Raw genomic sequence first — 22137 nt, forward strand, 5'->3', positions numbered from 1 at the left:
TGAGAACTCTTACAGCTCATACCAGTAAAATATGTTGATGCGTCTGCATACTGCATTTAAATTAATTAATTTAAAACAAGCACTACCATGATGCAAAATACTATACACAGTATATGTGACCCTGCACCACAAAACCAGTCATAAGGGTTAATTTTTCAAGACTGAGATATATACATCATCTGAAAGCTGAATAAATAAGCTTTGTTAAGATATTTGACTGAGATCTAACTATTTGAACATCTGGAATCTGAGGGTGCAAAAAAATAAAAATACTGAGAAAATCACCTTTAAAATTGTCCAAATGAAGTTCTTAGAAATGTATATTACTGATCAAAAATGAAGTTTTGATATATTTACAGTAGGAAATTGACAAAATATCTTCATATAACATGATCTTTACTTAATATCCTAATGATTTTTTGGCATAAAAGAAAAATAAATAGTTTTGACACATACAATGTATTTTTGGCTATTGCTACAAATATACCCCAGCAACTTAAGACTTATATATGTGGTCCATATATATGTGACCCTGGACCACAAAAACAGTCTTAAGTTGCTGGGATATATTTGTAGCAATAGATAGACAGATAGAGAATATAGATATTTATATAGTACTTGATATACTAAAATAACTAAGACAACTTTAATAAAATAGCTAAAAACTATATTGACATAAAAAAAAAATAATGACAATAACACAACAAAACTAAAAAACCTTTAACTTAAACTGAAATAAAGACAGAAAATATAAAAATAAAGTCTCAAAATATTAACAAAAACTATAATAGTAAAAAATAAACTGATCAAAAATAAAATAACTGAAAAATAATTTTAAAAGTTTTTTTTTTTTTTTTTTACGGTTTTAGTTTTAGTTAACTATAATAACCCTGGCTGGACATGGTCCTGACATGTTTCAATGGATTTACCCAACTGGATGTCATGTAAATGAAAACTATATATGACCTACTGTATACAGATTGAGAAATTCATGGTTTGACCAGCTGTGTGTTTTTCTCTATACTATGCCACTATGTTGAATGCTTCAGTGCGTGCACACTCTGTGGAGATGCGCTGTTAGCTAAAGCAAGGAAACAAACTATAACAAAAGCTGACACTACATGTTTTCCCATTATAGAGCAGCTCATCCATGATAACCAAACTCATCACAAGACTCACCCTGTGCTCTGACAGCTGCTCCTGAAATGTGAATTCAACAGTTACCCAACATCCACAGAAACACCACATGTTTCAGTGTTTCATGCCATTGGTAATGCACAGTGGGCTCTATCAGGGGTTCGTGTCTGTACCTTTCTCCAGGGTGCGGAGCAGGTTGTCGTAATGCTGTACGGTCTCCTTGTAGTCCCTCTCGATCTGCATGCTGTCACTGGAATCGAAAAGCTTAGCGTCCTGGCTGTCCTTGAGGAAGTCCTGATAGTGCAGCTGGAGGTTCCTCAGCATCAGCTGGTACTCGCCTGGCTTCATCGTCTTGAACTGAATCATACAAGGAACCTTAGCTACTTTTACATTCAAAACGGATGTATATATTTGCATCTTTCCCTGAAGTGCTGTATTTGATTAGTGCAATGACAAAATTAAAATAATCCTTAATAATCTTGATCTGGTCTCATCTGAAATCTGTTGCAGAACTATTCTCAGATGTTATAACAGCAGAATCATGTCTACTCTTTAATTCATTTAGAAGAGCCCTTGAAGGCTCTGTTATTCAATAAAGCAATTTTTCTTGTTTACCGCCTGTTTCCTAAATATAACTCGGTCGGTCTGCAACCTAACAATCAAATTACTGAATTAGAGGTAAAATCCCATGTTGCTTTTCTTTCAGAGTGAAATAACCAGACAGTACATTTACTTCTAAGTTTCACAGCATATATGCACTGATCTCTTTCAGAAGCAAATACATTTCATCAATTAATTGTGTTAACTTAATGGCTAAATCATCAATTAATGACTAAATCACAGAGATGTGCATTTATGTCATGAATGAAGCGTAGAGCGGACCATGGTGATGTTCCAGGAGCGGATGAGATGGATGTCTTTCATCAGGTATTGCCAGGACAGCAGACTCCTGAGGTCAGTGTGAAGCGTCTGCCACAGAGCCAGAGTCTGCTGGTGACCGGCCTCCAAACTGACAGAAACATCAACATAACATCAGCGTCAAAATCTTACAGTGTGCTTCAGGTCATACTGTCTACTAAGAAAAGAGAAATCGGAAAAAAAAAAACTTATATTTATTTATTTCAGACTTTTTTTTTTTTTTAGATGGACTTGTATTCAAATAACTATCAAAATGACTAAACACAACAAAATAACTAACTTTAATTAAAACAAACAACATAAATATGAAATAAAAAACAAGTGAAAATATTAATAAAAATATAATAGTATCGTATATAGTACTTTTCTCAGCTAGTTGCCAAGGGGAAATTTGTCCTTTTTATTTCAGCTAATTGCTGAGGCAACATTTCTCATTTTTGTTTTTAGCTGAAGTACAAAAATAATTTATTTTAATAATAATAATTTTAAAAATTAATAAATACTATAAATATGCATGTTTAAAAACACTAATAAATCGGACAAAAGCACAGAACAAAATGACTCAAACAGTAAACACCAATGTTTGTTTGAAGTACTGCAGAAAACACAACAGTGTAGTGTGTGTGATATACCTGGACACGGTCTCGACAGCCTCCTTGTTGACGGGCGGCACGAGGAAGCAGATGGACGGCACAATGGCCTCGTTCCCCGAGCGGTTCAGAACCTTCCACTTGAAGGGCTGTGAGTTATTGATGAGCGCGCACTCGTCGCCCTTGTGCATGGTGATCTGTCAGGAGAAACAGGGGTTTCGAAGAGGCGACAATAAGGTCAATAAACTATGACTATATCAACATGTCATTTTGTTGACGAAAAAAGACGAGACTAAAATGTATTCAAAAAAATACAACTTTACCAAAAACGTCTTTATATTTTCATCAAAAAAGGAGACAAAATGTTATTGCAGACTACTCTATACGTCTGTATGTGAGCTTTCATGAGTGCGGCTGCCAGACATCAAGAGTTCAAATCCTCCAATCAGACCTTCGCTGTTACAAGGATACATTTTCTGCCTGGTGTTTTGCTTAGTTTAAGTAATATGGCAACCATAATGAACAACAATCTTATTGCTAAAATGTCAAGTTTTCATTGACTAAAATGTTGAGACTTTTAGGCCTGATTTCACAGACAGGGCTTAGACAAAGCCAGGATTAGGCCATAGTTCAATTAGGACATTAATGTAATTTTTACATTCAGTTGAAAGAGCTCAGAATTACATTTTAGTCAGGGACTAGTCTTAAGCCATGTCTGTGAAACCGGGGGATAGTCGACTAAAACTGAATAGGATAAGGTAGACTAAACATGATAAAAACCAGTGCTTAATTTGTAAATATCGAGGTCCCAGAACAAAGTGGGGTGATGGATCCGGCATGTGATTAGAGGAGGGAGAGGTAACGGAGCATTACTCTGTATATCACAGTTTTACTCATCCCCCCAGCTTTCAAGTTTATAATGAGGGAAATTCCTGCAAACATTTATTCACAAGTGTGTATAGGCTATGGATCCGTGCATTATGTCTTGTGAGAGCAGAGCAGTTCACATGTCGTGTCTTTTGCACGCTCAGGTTCTTTATTTCAAATGTAGATGAGCCGCAAGCGTGGTCATTATAGAGGATTTTTCATATTATGCACATTATAGGTCAGCACAAACGTCTTTCATTGGCGCGTGAGGAGGGGGATCCGACAAAATGAGGTGCCGGATCGGATTTCGGAGGTGCCGGATCCGGATCCGGCTTGTTCAGGCACAAATTAAGCCTTGATAAAAACTAAGAAGGAGATTTAAGACAGCGAGTCTCTACCTCCATCTGTTTGAAGTCGCACACGGCCTGGATGGGCAGCTTGCCTCTGAAGGGGGTGGTGGGGTTGCGTGGCTTCAGCTGGATGATGGACTTGGCTCTCTTGTTCAGGCTGGTGATGTCAGACTTGAACTCGTTCAGCTGCTCTCTTTCCTCCTGTGGTCAAACTCACTTAGTCAGCTTAAAGCTACTTATTAATCTTACTTTTCATTTTAATACCGATATAAGAAATGTTTTTCCATTGAAATACAAGTTTGATGGTTAAAATGAAGAACTTAAAACAGCCATAATCATCAGTGATATAATTTTGCAGGTGTAATGTTAAATAAATATTATTATTATTTTTTATTTTACTAAACTTTTACAACAGTAATATTTCTTATTGTTTTGGTTCAGTCAATTTTCTATTTCTATTATTATTATTATTATAATTATATAATGTTTCTTAAATACTGTATTTTTCCTTTTAGTGAAATAATACAATAGTGTTATTTTTATATTTTATTCTGACTGACTGTTTAAGTCAATTCAATTCAAATTTATTTGTGTAGTGCTTTTCATGATACAAATCGTTGCAAAGCAGCTTTAAAGAACATTTTAAATGTAGAAACATTATATTTAGGAGTAGGTTATTAGTGGTGACTATGGCAGAAATGTACAGTAAAATCATGCAGTTAAAGTAGTTACAAATTACATGCAATCAAACAGACGGTGAACACCATTAACTGTAATGATCATATGTTGCAATTAAACCTTGCCCTTTGCTTTACTTAAAGTTTAATTTATTTTATTTTTTCACAACATTTTAGCCGAACAAGCACAGCAAATGTGGCTTGTTTATTTTAAATTGCATTTTAAGTCACAATTACAATTTTCATCAGAAAATTATCTTTAAAAATTAGATTTCTCCAATTGTGCTACAATATTGTGACATCAGTGTTGCAATATTACAGTAAATGTGTGTAGTAAACAATCTCTGGAAACCAAACTCACAACAGCGTCCTGCAGTAAATCCTCCAGGCGAGTGGCAGTGGTGCTGCGGTCACACATGTACTTCTTCTTCATGGTCTCCTGCATCTTCTTCATCCTCTCCTCAGCATCTCTCACATCAGCAAAGAACTACGGGTTATACAGTAGAATACTGCTTATACAGGTACATGATTGACCAACAAAGAATTGCACATGGTTACATGATGCTGATGCTGTACCTGGAAGTATGCAGTGTTTTCTTTGAGATGAGTTTCAATGCAACAGCACACCTGGAGGATCCAGCTCCACTGCGTCTGCAGAGCTGCGGTGAACGCCTGCAGATCAACACAACACACATGTAACACTCACAACATACACTAGTGTTCAAAAACATTGATAATAATCAGAGATGTTTATTGAACAGTAAAGCAGTATATTAGAATGATTTCTGAAGATCATGTGACACTGAAGACTGGAGTAATGATGCTGAAAATACAGCTGCGCATCACAGAAATACATTACAGTTTAACACACATTCACATAGAAAACACTTATTTTAAATTGTAATAATATTTCACAATATTACCGTTTTTACTGTATTTTATTTTTTCTTAAAGCCTTTATGCATAATGCATTATAAAAGTAGTTTTAATGCATTCGTTATGCCTTATGCACATTATAAAGCACTGAATGATCTCATGAATAATTGTAACCACAGATAATACATTATACCACTTATCAATTCAACATTACACTGTGCATTTCACATTTGGTTATAATTCTGTACAACAAGATATACTGTATTACAATACACATTAATTATAATCATCCATTATATCTTTTAATAACCCTTTGTGATGCATTATACACAGGCCCGGATTAACACAGTGTAGTGCCCTAGGGTGACAACACCCCTTCCCATTTACAATATTTAAGAGCACTGTCAAAAATCCAGGATCACATTCTGATCAATCAGAAAAATTTGCCTTCCAAGGTAATATATGACTCAAAGTGATTTACAGGGTCATTACTGTATTTTTTGTAATAGCATTTTTTTCTAATTTTATTAAAAGTATGTCATTATGTCAAATTCAAAAATCTATATTTATAAGCTTTTCCAAAATTTCTAATAAAAAAATTGAATAAGAACAGATAGAATAAGAAAAATAAGTTACCAATCATTGTATCATTAACTGTTCATTTTGTATGTATCTGCATCTCTTCCAGCAAAATAATATATATATATATATATATATATATATATATATATATATATATATATATATATATATATATATATAAAAAACATGAAAAATATTTTAAAGGTCTAGTCATTATCTTAATCCCTTGGTGCCCCAGGGCACTCGCCCAATCCCGTCTATGAATAATCCGGCCCTGATCATACACAAAGGCTTTTAGTAAAGTGTTAGCATGTCTTCTTTTAAAACCATGAATAGTTGACGGCGTACCTCAACAGTCTTCTTGCCTGGATGTCCGTCTTTAATGAGTCTGTCTCCAGTGGCCTGGATGTCATTGATCTTCTTCTCTTTAAATTCCAGTTCTCGCATGAGTCCCTGAGGAATAAATTAGACCATGAAAAACAAGGTTTAACCCTAACCCTAACCAGAGAAACAGGATTATAAAACGCTGTTTTTGGCTCTTACGGAGTAGTTCTCTTTCTTTGCAGCCATGTTGGTGTTGCGCTCACTCCAGTCGTAGTTGACCTCCTCTTCCTCTTTGTCATTAAGCCACATCAGTTCCTTGGTGGCGGCGTTGACGAAGTTATACAGCTGGTCAAGATTTCTCAGGCGGGACTTGGAGGTGTTCTAGAGAAGAAGAGAGACGTATGCTGACACTCTGCAAGGCCTAGTGATTTTAACTAGCTACCGGTTAAAACACTCACCAGCAGTCGGGTGTACTGCAGATCCAGTTTGCCCAGATACTCTCTGTATGTGCCTTTACTAGTGGGCGAGAGCTGGTTCTGAAACACACAAAGAGGAAGAGATGTCACAAGAGACCATCTAAAGCCCACTGAAGTCAAATTAGAAAATACAGTAAAATCAAATTTATTTGTATTGAGCATTTCATGGCTTTTTCTTTATGCCTTAAGGCAAGGGTCTCAAACTCAAATTGGCTGGGGGCCATTGCTGTGACTGACATCTCATAGGAGGGCCGTTTTAACATTGAAGCACAAGAAGAAAGCACAAAAGTTCTGGAAATTTACTTTAATTGCTGAGATGTTAGCTCACATTTCTTTTAAATTACATTACTAACATATTTTTTTCATGCTTAACAAAAATATAAACAACAGTGTTAAAAAATTAAAATTATATAACAATGCACAGACAGTTACCTACTTTATTTTAACTTAAGTAATTTATCAAAACTGTGCTGAACCTTACACTGAACAACTGCGATCTCTGAATACATTTGCAAACTATTCTATTTCTTGCCAGACACTTGGCAGCGCTTCTGCTCACACAACTGAGCCACGTTTGCCCTGATGGAGTTCACAGTTGAAACCCTGAGTACAGCTTCAAGATGAGCATCACTAAGCCTGGACCTGAACTTGCATTTATTGAAGTTCATAGTTGAGAAAAGTTTCTCACACAGGTATGTGCTTCCAAAAAGGCACATTAACCGACTGAACACTTTGGAAAGCTCTGGGAAGCATGGAGGTAATTCTCTCAGAAACTGTGCAGTCTTGTCTGCATTTCCTTGTGCCTCTCTGAATTTAGTTTTTAGCTCACTGTTGCACTGCAAGTCAATAAGTTCCATTTGCAACAAATTTGGGACACTCTCCACATCAGCTGAGAAGGGGTCTGCAAACAGCTGGAAAGTGTCACAGTGTGCCTTGAAGTCACCAAAACGCTGATCAAATTCCTGAAGTAGGTTTTCAACAGCAGAGGCATATTCATCACCATTGAATGCTATGCCCTCCTCCACAAGAGATCTGCATGTTGTGAAATGACTGAGATTTTTTGCAGAAAGCTGAGTTTTCCACAATCTCAATTTTGTGGAGAAGGCTTTCACACTTTCATACGCTGCTGTGATGAGATGACCAGGGCCCTGGAGCTTCAGGTTAAGGATGTTCAGCTCTTGTGTAATGTCCACTAGGAATGCAAGGTCCATGACCCATTTAGGATCATCAAATTCAGGAACATCCATTCTGCCATCTTCCATAAATCTCTTCACCTCTGTTCTTAACTCAAAAAATCTCTTCAAGACATTTCCCCTGCTGAGCCAGCGCACCTCAGTAAAGTAAAGTACATCACCATATGTTGCCTCAATTTCTTCTAAAAAGGCTCGAAACTGGCGGTGCTGTAAACTTCTTGACCTGATGTAATTGATGCATCTTAGGACAACAGACATGACGTGTTCATATTTTAAACATTTGCTGCACAGTGCCTGCTGGTGTATAATGCAGTGCAGAACAACTGCTGGATCTGCGTTTTCCTCTTCCAACTTTCTTTGTACCAGCGCTACCAGTCCATTTTTTTTACCTGTCATAGATGGGGCGCCATCGGTGGTAATGCCTACTAGTCTGCTCCACGGCAAACCAGCACGTTCAATCGCGTCGCACAGATGCTGAAATATATCTTTGGCCGTTGTACGGCCGTGAATTGGACACAAACTCAGCAATTCTTCCGTCACCTCAAACTGGTCATTAATACCTCTGATGAAAATAGCTAGCTGAGCAGTGTCAGTTTTGTCTGTACTTTCGTCAAGCGCCACAGAGTATGCAGTGAAAACTCTAGCTTTCTCGCATAGCTGGTCATAGATGTCACTCGATAACTCGGTAATCCGCTCTGCCACTGTATTGGCCGATAGAGAGAGATTGTTGAACATGTTCTTCTTTTCTGGACATAGAATATCAGCGACCTTCAACATGCAGTCCTTCATAAACTGCCCTTCAGTGAATGGCTTTCCTGCTTTAGCGATCATTTCACTCACTACATAACTCGCTTCAACGGCAGCATCAGCATCCTTTTTGGCTCTGTGGAAAAGGCTTTGCTGGGACTTTAGCTCTCTCTGCAACTGTGTGGCTCGTTTTTTTCTCTCGTCTTCCTGGTAATTCTCATACTGGTCTCCGTGTTTAGTCAAGTAATGACGCTTGAGATTGTATTCCTTCAGAACGGCAACTTTTTCTTTGCATATCAGACAGGTGGCGTTTCCATTAAACTCCACAAAAAAATACTGCAGTGTCCATCTTTCTTGAAACAGTCTGTGTTCATCATCCACCTTCCTTTTCGGTTTGGAATTAGACATTTTTGTTCACAGCCAAACAAAAAATAAAATGCTAAAGCCCAGAAATCAGATAACGTCTTAGCAAGTCTGCCGGCATGCGCGGGTTTTTTGCGCTATCATCACTATTTTTTTTATTTTTTTTATTTAACCGTGTTTTAGTTTCTAGTACATATTGAATGGGTAGTTTAAATTGATATAAAACAGCTACAAATAATAATAATAATAATTTTAAAAATAATAATATTTTTGCGGGCGCGATTTGCGTTATATTTTTTATGTCAGTTGCGGGCCGGAGTGAGGGGGAGGGGGGGCCGTAAATGGCCCGCGGGCCGGCAGTTTGAGACCCCTGCCTTAAGGGCTGTTCACACCAAGGACTATAACTATAAAGGTTATATAATTGTTGCAATTCTATGAGATTAGCATAGTCCACACCACAACTATAAAGATAACAAGAAAGAGGAACGATATGAGGAGTCAAGTTTTTTAGAAGTTTTTTTTTCCCAACTGATGAACAATAAAGACTTTGACAGCCAATCAGAATCCATCCTGCTTTTAAGAGCTTGAGCATTTAAAGTGGCAGGCAATAATACTACAGCTTATAATAAACAGAACATTATTGTCCACTGATAATACCGCTAATACAGTTATAGTCATATTTCATTTCTAAATTACTTTTAATTATTCATTCATATTCATGTTTTACTAGAATTGTTTTCAATTTCTATAGTTAGTTATATGGTAAGTTAAAAATTATGGTTCAGGCAAATTTAATACGTGTGTTTGATTGTTTATTGGTTAGCACATGCCAGCTACCATGGCTATATTCATGACAAGAAACAAGTGAAAAAGGTAAATAAGTAAATAAACAATATAAAAGAATAAAAAAAATGGTAAAAAAAAAAAGTTTGTCTTTGATAAAAAAAAATCTAAAACTAAATCTGGTTTCACTTCATCACAAAATCTTTTCATAAGAGTCAAATAAAAGGTCTATAGGAGGAGGTAGACATCCCAGTCCATTAAAATATGCCTTAAAGATAATGGACTTTAGCGTACAGGACATCATTTACACATAAACAATCTTTTAAGAAAAGTAGTATGAAAACTTGAAAAACATGAAAAAAAAGTAAAGAATTTAAAGTACCTCATCTGTTCCTGCGCGCTCGATCTTAGCCTTGAAGTCCTCGATGGTTTGGTGAAGTCCTCTGTGGCTTCCCAGCTGAGACTCCACCGAGGGAAGGTCGATGCCCCACTCGGCCGTATCGATCCTGCGCTGGTTCTCCTCCACCCACGATAACAGATCCTGCGCGTAACGCAGGGTGACCTCGTCCAGCTCGGGCCGCACGCGCTGCACGGGCTTCTGGGAAATTTTTGTGATGGAGACGTGAGAGGCCGTGCTGACGCTGGACTTGAGCCTCAGATTGTAGTCGCTGCGCAAGTTCACCAAGCGCTCGTGTAAGCGGTACACCCTGAGAAAAGAAAACCGCTGTCATTCGGTTCGCTTACATTATCTGTTATAGATTTCCATAGTCGTTTCATCCAAAAGAATCACTTGTAGGTCCAAAGGGGAAAGAAATATCCCTTTTAAGCTCTTTCGCCGCCAGCGTTTTTGAAAAAAGTTGCCAGCCACTGCCAGCATTTTTAAAATTTCATGGCCCCCAGAACATTCTGTTGTATAAATATCTGAACATGCAATACATCAAAATAATAATAAGAGAGCCTCTACTTCTAAACAAAAAACTAAACAGTTTTATCCTAGCTTCAAGCATTATTTTTTATCAACACTTGGATGTTGGTAAGTTTCATTAAAAAAGCAACATTTTGAGCAATTTTATCAACATCACACTACATTTGGATCAGATTCACAGGCCTTTAGTACTTACTGGATCGACATTTCACTCGGTAACATTAGGCAGTTTTCATTTATTTGCTGTTTATTGCTGATGATTGCCTTATTCTTCATATGCATATGCTTGCAAATGAGATTGCTCGTTTCTGTGTCTTTCTGGTCTGTGTTTTTGATCGGCACATTCTAGACTATGTGTAATAGCGCCCCCTAGCGTATAACAGTGAAAACACGAAAACCCAGAAAATTCCATGTTTGGCAGGGAAAGAGTTAATGCACTGACGTCTACTGGAAGAAGGTTCTCCACTATAGTAGTACGGACTCACCTGCGATACATCTGCTCTGCCTGCAGGTGGCGTCCGTCTTTGAGCAGCTGAACGTCGTTAAAGAGGAGCCGAATCATGCCGTCGGCTTTGTCCAGATCCCTCTCCACCTCAACTGTGTGCTGCGCTGGTTTCCCGGCACTCAGGAGACGGATATCCTGCAACAAAACTGAAAGTCACTACAATGCAAAGTTTATACAGCAACTTCATACTTTACGCTCACATTTTGGAGCCTGGACCACAAAACCAGTCATAAGGGTCAATTTTTTGAATAAATAATAATATTTCCATTGATGTATAGTTTGTGGACAATATTTGGCTGAGATACAACTATTTGAAAATCTGGAATCTGAGGGTGCAAAAAAATCTAAATATTGAGAAAATCTCCTTTAAAGTTGTTCAAATGAAGTTCTTAGCAATGCATATTACTAATCAGAAATTAAGTCTCGATATATTTACAGTATGCTAAATATATCTTCATTAAACATAATCTTTACTTAATATCCTAATGATTTTTGGCGTAAAAGAAAAATACATCAAATGGGTCAATCATTTTGACCCATACAATGTATTGTTAGCTATTGCTACAAATATACCCGTGCCACTTAAGACTGGTTTTGTGCTCCAGGGTCACATTTGACCGAATAGTAACTGTATAAGTGTGTTTAGAGGATGTATAATCTCACCGTCTGCAGTAGAGACTCGGTCTGATTGAGCTGTTCCTCACACATGCCTGATTCCATCTGCACTTTACTGACGGTCTGCTGGAGACGCTCTAACCTGCAAACAATCAGAGTTCACAGACAATTCAATTACACTTTTATTCTATAAACTGGCAGTTCGTGGTCAGAATAAGCTGCTATGAGGACCAGACGTTACGCCGATTAGTCAAAGGTCTGATGTACGCGAGACTATAACACAAACAACTGGAAGATTTCTCAATCAAATGATAAGACAAGAGTTTCAATACAGTAAAGACTTTGAAACTAAAATAATACAAATGTGAAAAATATGATGGGGAATTACTTCATACGACATTAAAAATCAGCCAGACATGAGCTGGTTACAAGCAATTAAAAAAAAACAAGCAAGAAACTCACAGTTTTCCACGGCGAAGCAAATACTCTAAACGATACGGGTCTGTCACAAAGGCCATTTTTTTACAGTCCGACAGCATGCAAGACTCTCTCCAAAATGCATCAAAAACATGTTTTTCTTGTTCTAATCTTGTCATGGGACTCGTACAGACCAAACCACAGCCAGGATGAAGTTATTGTGGCGCTTGGTCATCCATTCCACAGTCCATAAAGAAACAGCGTGCTGCACATTACTCTCGTCCAGCGAGAAGCAGCATTGTCTTGTGACCGGGGACGTGTCCTGGTGTGGATGATACTCCCTCTCCTTCAAGATGATGGATATCGATAACTATTTCATTTCATTTACGTCAGAATATAAATCGCAACATTCTTTTTCGGTCTCAGAATCGGTAAACTTGCTACACTGCTTCACAGAAACTGAAGAGAACAATCAATACTTTTATTTGGAAATCACTCATGTGACGAATACGGATTCATCAGTCTCTATATAACTAGGAAGGTTTAAAGATTTAAAAGCCAGAATTTTGGAGATTCGTTAAAACTATAATAATCACATGAAGCAAAACCAAAACTGTTCAATGTTTTATAACTAAAACTGAAACTCTTTTCTCCATTCTCCTTGATTATGAAAAACAGTTCAAGGTTTCTTGCATCAAAACAGCTATAATTTCGTTCTGTTTTTACTACAGTACATTTAAGATATCGGGAACACTTTAGAATAGGGAACACTTGTTAACTATTAACTACGACGTTTCCCTCAATAAGTTCCTAATTTGCTGCTTATTAATAGTTAGTAAGGTAGTTGTTAAGTTCAGGTATTAGGTAGGATTATTAGGGATGTAGAATAAGGCATTAATATGTGCTTAATTAGCATGAATACATGGCTAATATTCTAGTAATATGCATGCTAATAAGCAACTAATAGGTGTAACCGTAAAATAAAGTGTTACCGAGATATGTACTGTAAATGATCTCCGTTATGATTGTATAAACGCTTCGCATATGAAACTGTAGTTCACACAGTCGTTCATTGGTGAATAGTGAACAGCCACTAATATGTAAACATAGTTTGTGGTTACAGCAGTTTTAAACGATGAAAATACATACAAACAGTGTTTTCACTTGTTCGTGACAAACTAAAAATCACCAAAACAGCAGCTGAAGAGTAAAGAGAGAAGCTCTGTTTGTGGATACCACATTCTGATAACTGATATTTTGTAATGCAATAAAATGCATGGATTTTAAGTGCTGAAGTGATACGTTGTGAGACCACACTGAGTCTGGCTCTCACACAGCCCTCATTAGTCTAGAATGGCCTTCAATGTGTTATAACGGCTGATGTAATGTCAGTTTTTGGACTGGCAGACGGTTCTGTTCCAGTCAAGCTCTGTCAGTTCATTACACACCCATTACATTCCCATATCCTCCATGACCACAGAAACAAAGCCACGACGAAACTAAGATAGGTCTGTGTTTTAGACGTCTTCCTCACCTCTCAAACTCTATCCGGAGCAGTCTCTCCCTCTCCAGAATAGTCAGATGTAGACGCCCCCATTCCTTCTCAACATCAATGGGATGATAACCAGGAGGAACCTTGACCTGACCAGCGTGAACCGCGCTCTGTGAGGAGATGGTGGTAACTCATGTTAAGACAGAGGAAACATATCATTATACAGAACTACTTTCACATCTCATGTTTCATGTTTAAATCTCCATGACTGTAGCATAATAATCCTGATCCTGTACAAACCTCAAAGGACTGGTAGAGGTGTTTGGAGCGGCTCTTGTCCGAATCTTTGGCGGGAAGCTCTGTTTCTTTAAATTTCAGAAACTGACGCCACAGAAGCTGCAATATAACCACACAAGCAAATTAATAAATAAACACACAACGATATAACACAGTGCAATAATTTGGGAGTAACAGGGTTATTAACTAAGACTAAAACCACATCTTCATTAATTTCAATAAAATAGACTTTAACTGTAATAAAATATAAAATAATAAAAAAGAACCTTGTAAGCTATTTTATTTTAGCTGAAGTACTGAAATAAAAAAAAACTAAAACTTAAAAACTATTATGACATTTAAAGAAATGAACTGACAATAACATTTTGAAACTTGTATCTTTTAAGTTCATTGAGGCAATAGTCGTAGTTAACTGACTGGAATATAAAGCGTGCAAATAACAGCGTGACCCTCGATAACCCTTAGCAGGTAGATCTGGATGCTTCAGTGAGTATTTGTCAAAAGCACCTGCTCTTTGTTATTCCTCTAGCATGGAGTGGCATGATTGAAGATAAGCTTCACAAAGCTGGTAAAAAATCAAATCTGCTCTCAGATTAAGATGATACACATCACACAGCCGCCCCACCCTGATGAGACACAGCCATACAAACTCAGACAAAGCAGCTCAGAGCCAGGATGTGGTGTCATGTGACATGACTCATGCTCTGCAGAGAAGGATTTCCTCCAGTAACATGCCATCGGATGAAGAGGATAGGGTTCTCTCTCTGTTACTGGCAGTTTTAAAGGGGGCAATGTTTTTTTTTATATATGTATAGATAAATAGATATAGATGGCTTTATTTTTTCAATTAGTGCTAAATTTTATCTCACACAAAATAAGAATCTAATTAAGAGTTACTTAATACAGATAAATTGACATTAAATATAATTAATAAAACTAGAAACAGCCTAATTTATATAACTTTGGCAAAAACAGCAATGCACTGCTGCAGGAAAAATAAATAATACAATAAAATAATAATAATAAAAAAAGCAAATATATTTGTTTGAACCATGCAATGTCACATAAAATAAATGACTATTAAATAATCCAATAAAAATTTTATAAATAAATGCAAAATAATAATAAATATAATAATACTAAATGCAATAAAACTAAAATAAAACAAAATAATAGGTAGTGTTAATTTGGTGCTGGTCTAATTGTTAAATCACCATAACCATGTTGCTGACCAGCAAAACCTACTGGGTGAAGCTGGCCGACCAGCGTGGATTTTGCTGGTTAAACTAGAACTCGAGCATTCTATGCAGTCTCCAAATCACAGCATATTTATCTGGTCCTTTAAACTAAGGACAGTGACCCAGATACTTCAACACAAAAACAATGTGCAACTCACAGACAGCACATCACGACAGATAATGAAGACCGCAATCATTCAATAACTGAATACAAACAGAGTAACTAGTAGCAACCCAGACCACACAACAGCAGACTCACCTCGACCTCCTCATAGCTGCTGGGAAACTTCCTCTCCTCGAAGATGAGAATGTGATGTCTGATCCACTGGAGAAGAACGGTGATCAGCTCGTAATACTCCTGCCAGCGCAGCTCCAGCTCCTGCAGCCAGGAACAAAACCACACCAAAACTACTCAGAGAGGAACAGGAAAGCTCTTTTGCCCCGGTGCTAAGTCACTAAGTCACTTACCACATTCACTCAATTAGGTGTCAACAATCATAGCCTTGTCTGATGTGAAGGGAGGGATGAATCAAAGCACAGAAAGAGCTGATGCAGGGGCTTATTTATCGATAGTTTGTGACACAGATCATCTAATTCTCTTCATAACAGATGCTGATGGCATGAAGGAGGAATGAAATAAACTGCCTCTGACAGCAGCTGGATGCTGTTATATAAAAGCGGATGGCAGAGATCCAGATCACACAACATCTATTACCTCTTCAAGTTTATATTCCTAAACCTTTTATCCTCCTTAAAGGTGTAAACAAGGAAGCCTTCAGTCCTTTTGTAACCCCAATGAGGGCCAACAAGGGTTTTGATTCACCATATTTGAATGCATGCAAATGAATTTGTAAAGGACAAATGTTAATATATTGTTGTGCCTTTTCATTGCTCAAAAGGCTCTTTATAGAGAATAAAGGTTCTTCAGATTAATAAAATGTTCTTCACATTAAGAAAAATGGTTCTCTTAAGAATTGTTCACGGTTCTTCGTCACTGCTAAAACCCCATTTTTGGAACCTTTTTGTGTCTAGTGTGGAATATACTTGGAATGTAGTCATATGGACAATTTTAGGAGCTCCATAGTCTTAAAGTTTAACAATAGTAACTTTTCAGCAACAGTTTGCAGGCAAAAAGGTCCATTGTCAATTGCATAGAGATGTATGAAGCACATCTTGCACAAGCCACTTTCAAACCATGCATCTTTCTGTTGGTGAAGATGGTGAATTTGTATAACCAACTTGAATGTGAGCAAAATCTGCTTGGGCAACTTCTTCGTATTCACACAAAACTCCAGATTGTGTAGATTCCTACTGGATTTTGCCTGTGACATTTCGCCGAGCAACAGTAAATGTGACCGCACCTTTAGTCCCCATTCACTGTAACTGTATTGAAGAGCAGCATGAACATTCTCCTTAACTTCTCTTCTTGTGTTGCACGAATGAAATAATATCATGAGGTCTGGAATGTGTTTCTGAGTACATGACGATCAATTTGATCATTGTCAGAGAGACTGGACACTGATGCTATTCAGCAGTAGTGTGGGAATTTTCACAGGCAGGAAACCTTAAGAAACCTCATTCATAAAAATGCTTCATTAGTTTTATTAGATTTGGTTCGACGGCATATTAACTGGACTATGTGCTGACTGCTTAAGTCTGGAACTGGGTTGTTAAGTAGCAATTGCGTCATTTTAAAATGATGAGGGAAATACTCACATTGGCTTTGACGCCGTCCTGGACGTCTGGGATGCGGGGCATAGCATCGTAAAGGGAGGACACATAGGTGATGATGGACTTCTCATCAGGATGAGGCACATCCACATCTGCAATGAAAAGAATTGTAGATAAATAAGCATTCATTGTTTCATTCAGGATGTTCAATAAAGACATGAAAACGTATGATTGTTTGTGTCATTTGTTTAAGCAGACTGCATTTGTCTACTGTAACTTCATGGAAGATCAGATCATATTTCAATCAAACAATTTTGATTTCGTCAACATGAAACGGAAACTGTGAACATATTTTCTTCTCCATTGTGATGCATATCCAAATGAAAGCTTCTGAACAGGTAAAATGTAAAAAAAAAGAATTTTGTCCATCAGGAACTGATTAGTTTATTTTGACCGTTTTCGTTTGCTAATTGCTGTGATCTTGCGCCGGTGAACAAATCATCAAATAAGTTAGCATTTTTAATAAAGAATACAAAAAATGGCACAAGAATAAAAAAAAAAACAATTATGTGGATGGATAAACCAGGCATGATAAACACTGTAATATTCATATAAAGTCAAATGGGGTCACATACTTTTGACACTTTTCAAATGTCAAAGCTCATGGGATCATAAAATCAATGAAAGATCAACCTACGGTGTTACATTTAATCAGGATTTAGCTCCAGTACTTGGTGTTAATATCTAATAATTGTTTTAAAAATCAGCTTATAGCAGTTTAACATTACCCTCTGCGTCAAGCAGTCGTGTGACCCCAAGCTCTCGCTCTGCCACTGAAAAGGCCTGTTCCAGGTTCTCCAGGTTGGATTGGCGGTACACCTTCCCCATGTCAATAAGCCTGGGCCTGGTGAAATGAAGAGAAACAAAACCATCAGCTTCAGGAAGTGTGTAATAAATGCAGCATACAAAGTTTAAATCACTGGATCACTGAACAAAAAAATTCATTGCAAATGCAATCCAATGCATGCAAACACTTATGCATTAACTAACATAAACTAAAAAATACCAATATATTTGTTACAGTTCATGTTACCTCCGGTCCATCAAAAAACACTAACAGATACAACTTTTGATTTCAGTAACGTATTATTAAACATTGAACATGAACTAAGATTAATAAATGCTTCTGAAGTATATTTCAGTTGTAGTTTGTGCAACTAATGTAGTTAATGTTAACAAATTGAACCTTACTGTAAAGTGTTACCAAAAAATATATAATGAAATCAGAATGATTTTTGGTTCTTTGGAGTTAGTGGATTTGAATACTGCACCATATAATATGTATAAAATTTGCTTAATACTAGGAGAGATAATGAGTTCAAAGATGCAGTTAAAGTGACCACCTGCTCCATAAATCCAAATAACATCTGTCTCCTGAGGGATGGAGCCATAACTCACATGCCATGACTTCCCAGAGATGGGAGTGGCTCCGAACAACAGAGAGCGGACAAACTAAACACATTTACACCGAATGATTCAAAACATCAAAACCTTTAGATTCTGCACCATTATAGAGTGTTATAAATGAAGCAAGCACCCAGTCATCTCTGTGAAATGTACGCTGGAAGGCATGGCATAAAATTCTCCAGCGTGGTATTGAGTGTCTGCCACCAAGCTCAGATCGTCCGTCCTGAAGCCTCCGTGGATCTGCCTCAGGTCCCTTTCTGGTAAATAGCCCACTGAGCTCCAGTCCGGCCCGTATCCCATCTGAGAGTCTCCGCTGGAGCGAGCGCCTGAACTCTGGGAGCCCCGGCCGGAGTCCAGGGAACTCTCGGAGGGAATATCCTCGCACAGCATCACCACACGGTCCTCCACGTCACTCACAGAAGCCATAGTGCTCCTGGAGCGGGTCCGACGCTTCTTGAAGGACAGACGCCTTTTCATGTTGAGCATCATCGTGGCCCAAAATGTGCTTCCACGCAATGCAATTCCAATTATATAGTTCTTGCAATTCCAAATATCAATATCTCCTCTGCATGGTATTAGTTACTCTTCAGTTTCTCAAATTCTTTTCCCAGATAGCTCCAAAAAAGAAAGCAAACTGTACTTGCGGTGCTGTTTTCTGTCATGCAGGTGGTGCCTGTAAAAGCCTCTTCCTCATTTCTGAAAGGAGGCAGATCTGACAAATCCTATGGGTGTTCCTGGCTGACTAAAGCATTGAATCCTCTCTCTTCATTTCAGGGTCAGCTGGGCGTTTCCAAGCTTTGCAGGTACATGTTAATGTTTCAGAAAAGCTGCCCTGCGGGGAGGCCTGTCTCCACTCCGACAGGCACCACACCTCACGGTATTTATCTTCTCAGCCTTTATTGTACATTTCTTATAAAACTATTTTCTCATTCATTCTCTTCCTGCTCTCCTTTGTCCTTGCGTCTGCATACAGAACACACTCCCATTACAGAACAACTGCTGGATCTGTGTAGACGGTTGTTTTCCACTTACAAAAAACTATCATTCATTTAATTGATGCTCATATTGTTCCAAACCCATGTGGAACAGAAAAGAAGATATTTTTAATCGTCTACGCGCTGCTCTTTCCCATGCAATAAAATCAGTTTGGGCCACCAAGCCTCAAAAACTTAAGGAAAGCTGTCCATACAACTTCAACTATTTTGATCTTAAAACTATTAAAAAATTGCATTAATCTATTTTAGCTTTTAAAACGGCTACTTACTGACATTTAAAAATGGTGTGTCACGGTGCATCTAGTACATCTCATAACTGTTTCTTGAGCTCGGCAGCCCATTATAACCGTATACCACTGTATATTCAAGAGCTGCTCATAAACTCTGCATGATATCTCCTTTTGTATTCATCAAAAAATAAATGTCAGTAACACTTTACTTAAAGGCTTTATGTGAAAGGCATTATAAAAGTATTCATAATGCATGTTGTAATGCAATTTATTTTTTTCATAATTAATTGCAACCAAAGTTCAAATGCATTATAATATTTGAAGGTTTGTTTGTTATGAGTTGTAATGCATTATGCTTTCTAAAGGTGAAAAAATGACTAGATAAGTACTGCAATGTATTATAGCTGTGACTACATTATTAATGAGATCATAAAATTGATTGTAAAGTGCATTACAAGGCATTATTAATGCATTAAAACCTTTACGATGCATTATATATATATAAAGGTAAAGTGTTACTTTAAAATATTCAAAAAGGCTGATTAAACTCTAGAAGACCGCAAGAATAAACTGTCAGTGGTGGGACAAGTTTGATCAAGAGTGAAGCTCAAACTCGAGTCAGGTAACACATTTCTATATTCCAACATGGTTAAAAGAAGGCTGTATTTTTGAGTAACTATCAGACTAATGATAAATATTTCAAGAAAATATCAGGAAACTTACTGGTGTTTGTGTATAACGGCATTGAAGAGCTTTCCGTCCCTCCAGCTAGTAGTGAAGTTATCGCAGCGGATACCAGAGTAACCGTCCAACATACGCCGAGACCAGAGGAGCAGCTTCTCCTTCGCTGACATATCATCTGACTGACCGTTCACCTGGATATCTGAAATCTACCAGCACAGAAAAAATGAGTTTTGTGGATTTAATAACACGTGGTAGCAGGAGCCATATCTTCATCATATGCAAATCAATAAATAATCAAAGTGGTTGATTTCTCACACAAATTTCAGTCATGCACTACAAACAAGCCCCACTGAATACCATTGACCTCCAAAAACCCCTCTGAGACCCGTCATTAAACTTAATCCATGAACAAGTGCAGCGAAAACAACGCAGTTCATTAAAGAAAAATCCAAGCTTGGAAATTGGTTCACCGTCAGAGTTGGGTAAGCTATATATTAAAATGATAGCTTTCCGAGCTATATATTGTTCAATTTGAAGCATTAAAACAACTGTATCTGCCAAAAAATAATGAGGATCTCAAATAGAAAACATGCATTTTAGACTGAATATAGTTAATAAAACAAGCATTAAACTAGGTAATGTATGTATTTGACTACAAAAAAGACAAAAGCTTTACTTTTGGCAACATTGACACATATTCTGATAATCTGGTTTCAATTAATCAGTTACAAAACAAACAGCTGACTAAAATGAAAGTCAGACTTCCAGACAATAAAGTCAGACTAGAAGAGTGCGTTTGAATATTGTTTTTCAGTATTGTAATTGTTCATGTACAATACAACATGCCATTGAAAACAGCTACATGCTAAAAAAGTAGCTTCTTATTGAAAGCTATGCTAACAATGACTGATGTAGTACAGCTGCTTTTAGTTACTCACAAACACTGTTTTAAAGCTTCGATTAGAAAAAGTTATGGTGACCAAATGGGTTGAAACACTCTAGACTTAAAATACTGTAAACTTAGTTTTGAGGAAATCTTTTAGAAATAGTGCTTTTCTATCCTTATTTAAACAATAATTGAGTCATTCAGTCAGACAAGAAGACAAACACTTGGAATAAATCAGGGTGTGGTTGTAATTGAACACCTTGAAGAACAGATTCACATAATTTAGATCTGCAAAACATCCTGGATATTAGATTATGAAATTAGTTTAGATCAAAGACTCTCAATTCCTCGTGGCGCCTAAGACACAGAACAGATTTGTGTAGAGAATCAAACAAACTGCTTCATTTTAACATTCTACGACTGCTGTGGTTGATCATAATGGATATTTCTGATTAAAGGAGATTATTTCAAAAAATGCATGTTATTGCATGAGGCAGATACTGGTTTGAAGCGATTGACCCCGTTGATGTTTGATTGTAAAGCATAAAATCCTTATGACCCAAGACACCAAGACAAATAATTAAATGAACCAGTGATTGATCCAGACTGAAGTGATTGATCAGACTGATCAGGAGCCCAGGAGGAGGAGGAGGTAAATGGTATGGGAACTCAACACTGACAGAATAGGAGACCTGGAAGTGCAGGATGATGGTCCATATGAGACCCAGCGTCAGCTTTGGGTTTCCGTCTGCAATGTCATCGTTCCTGATATTCACCAGCTTGACCTGAGAGTTACAGAGAAGAACAGCATTTCACATTTGAGTTTATGTTT

General features: G+C 37.3%; 1 protein-coding gene across 3 annotated transcripts in view; it reads right to left on the minus strand.

Annotated features, from left to right (window-relative positions):
• The window catches only part of LOC306878348 (plectin-like), a gene marked incomplete at its 5' end in the record, with an annotated part of 125923 nt that overhangs the window by 18934 nt on the left and 84852 nt on the right, over positions 1-22137 (minus strand). For all 3 annotated transcript variants that reach the window (XM_079430633.1, XM_079430631.1, XM_079430632.1), the window contains 19 exons: positions 1311-1494; positions 2020-2146; positions 2688-2842; positions 3911-4063; positions 4901-5026; positions 5116-5211; positions 6346-6450; positions 6541-6702; positions 6780-6857; positions 10266-10590; positions 11294-11448; positions 11977-12070; positions 13880-14007; positions 14138-14233; positions 15632-15751; positions 17089-17195; positions 17832-17947; positions 20459-20625; positions 21998-22090. In XM_079430633.1, coding sequence (XP_079286759.1) covers positions 1311-1494; positions 2020-2146; positions 2688-2842; positions 3911-4063; positions 4901-5026; positions 5116-5211; positions 6346-6450; positions 6541-6702; positions 6780-6857; positions 10266-10590; positions 11294-11448; positions 11977-12070; positions 13880-14007; positions 14138-14233; positions 15632-15751; positions 17089-17195; positions 17832-17947; positions 20459-20625; positions 21998-22090 — 2587 coding nt within the window. The remainder of the gene's footprint in view (positions 1-1310; positions 1495-2019; positions 2147-2687; positions 2843-3910; positions 4064-4900; positions 5027-5115; positions 5212-6345; positions 6451-6540; positions 6703-6779; positions 6858-10265; positions 10591-11293; positions 11449-11976; positions 12071-13879; positions 14008-14137; positions 14234-15631; positions 15752-17088; positions 17196-17831; positions 17948-20458; positions 20626-21997; positions 22091-22137) is intronic.

The sequence above is a fragment of the Barbus barbus genome (assembly GCF_936440315.1).
Source record: "Barbus barbus genome assembly, chromosome: 12".
Taxonomy (NCBI): Eukaryota; Metazoa; Chordata; class Actinopteri; order Cypriniformes; family Cyprinidae; genus Barbus; species Barbus barbus.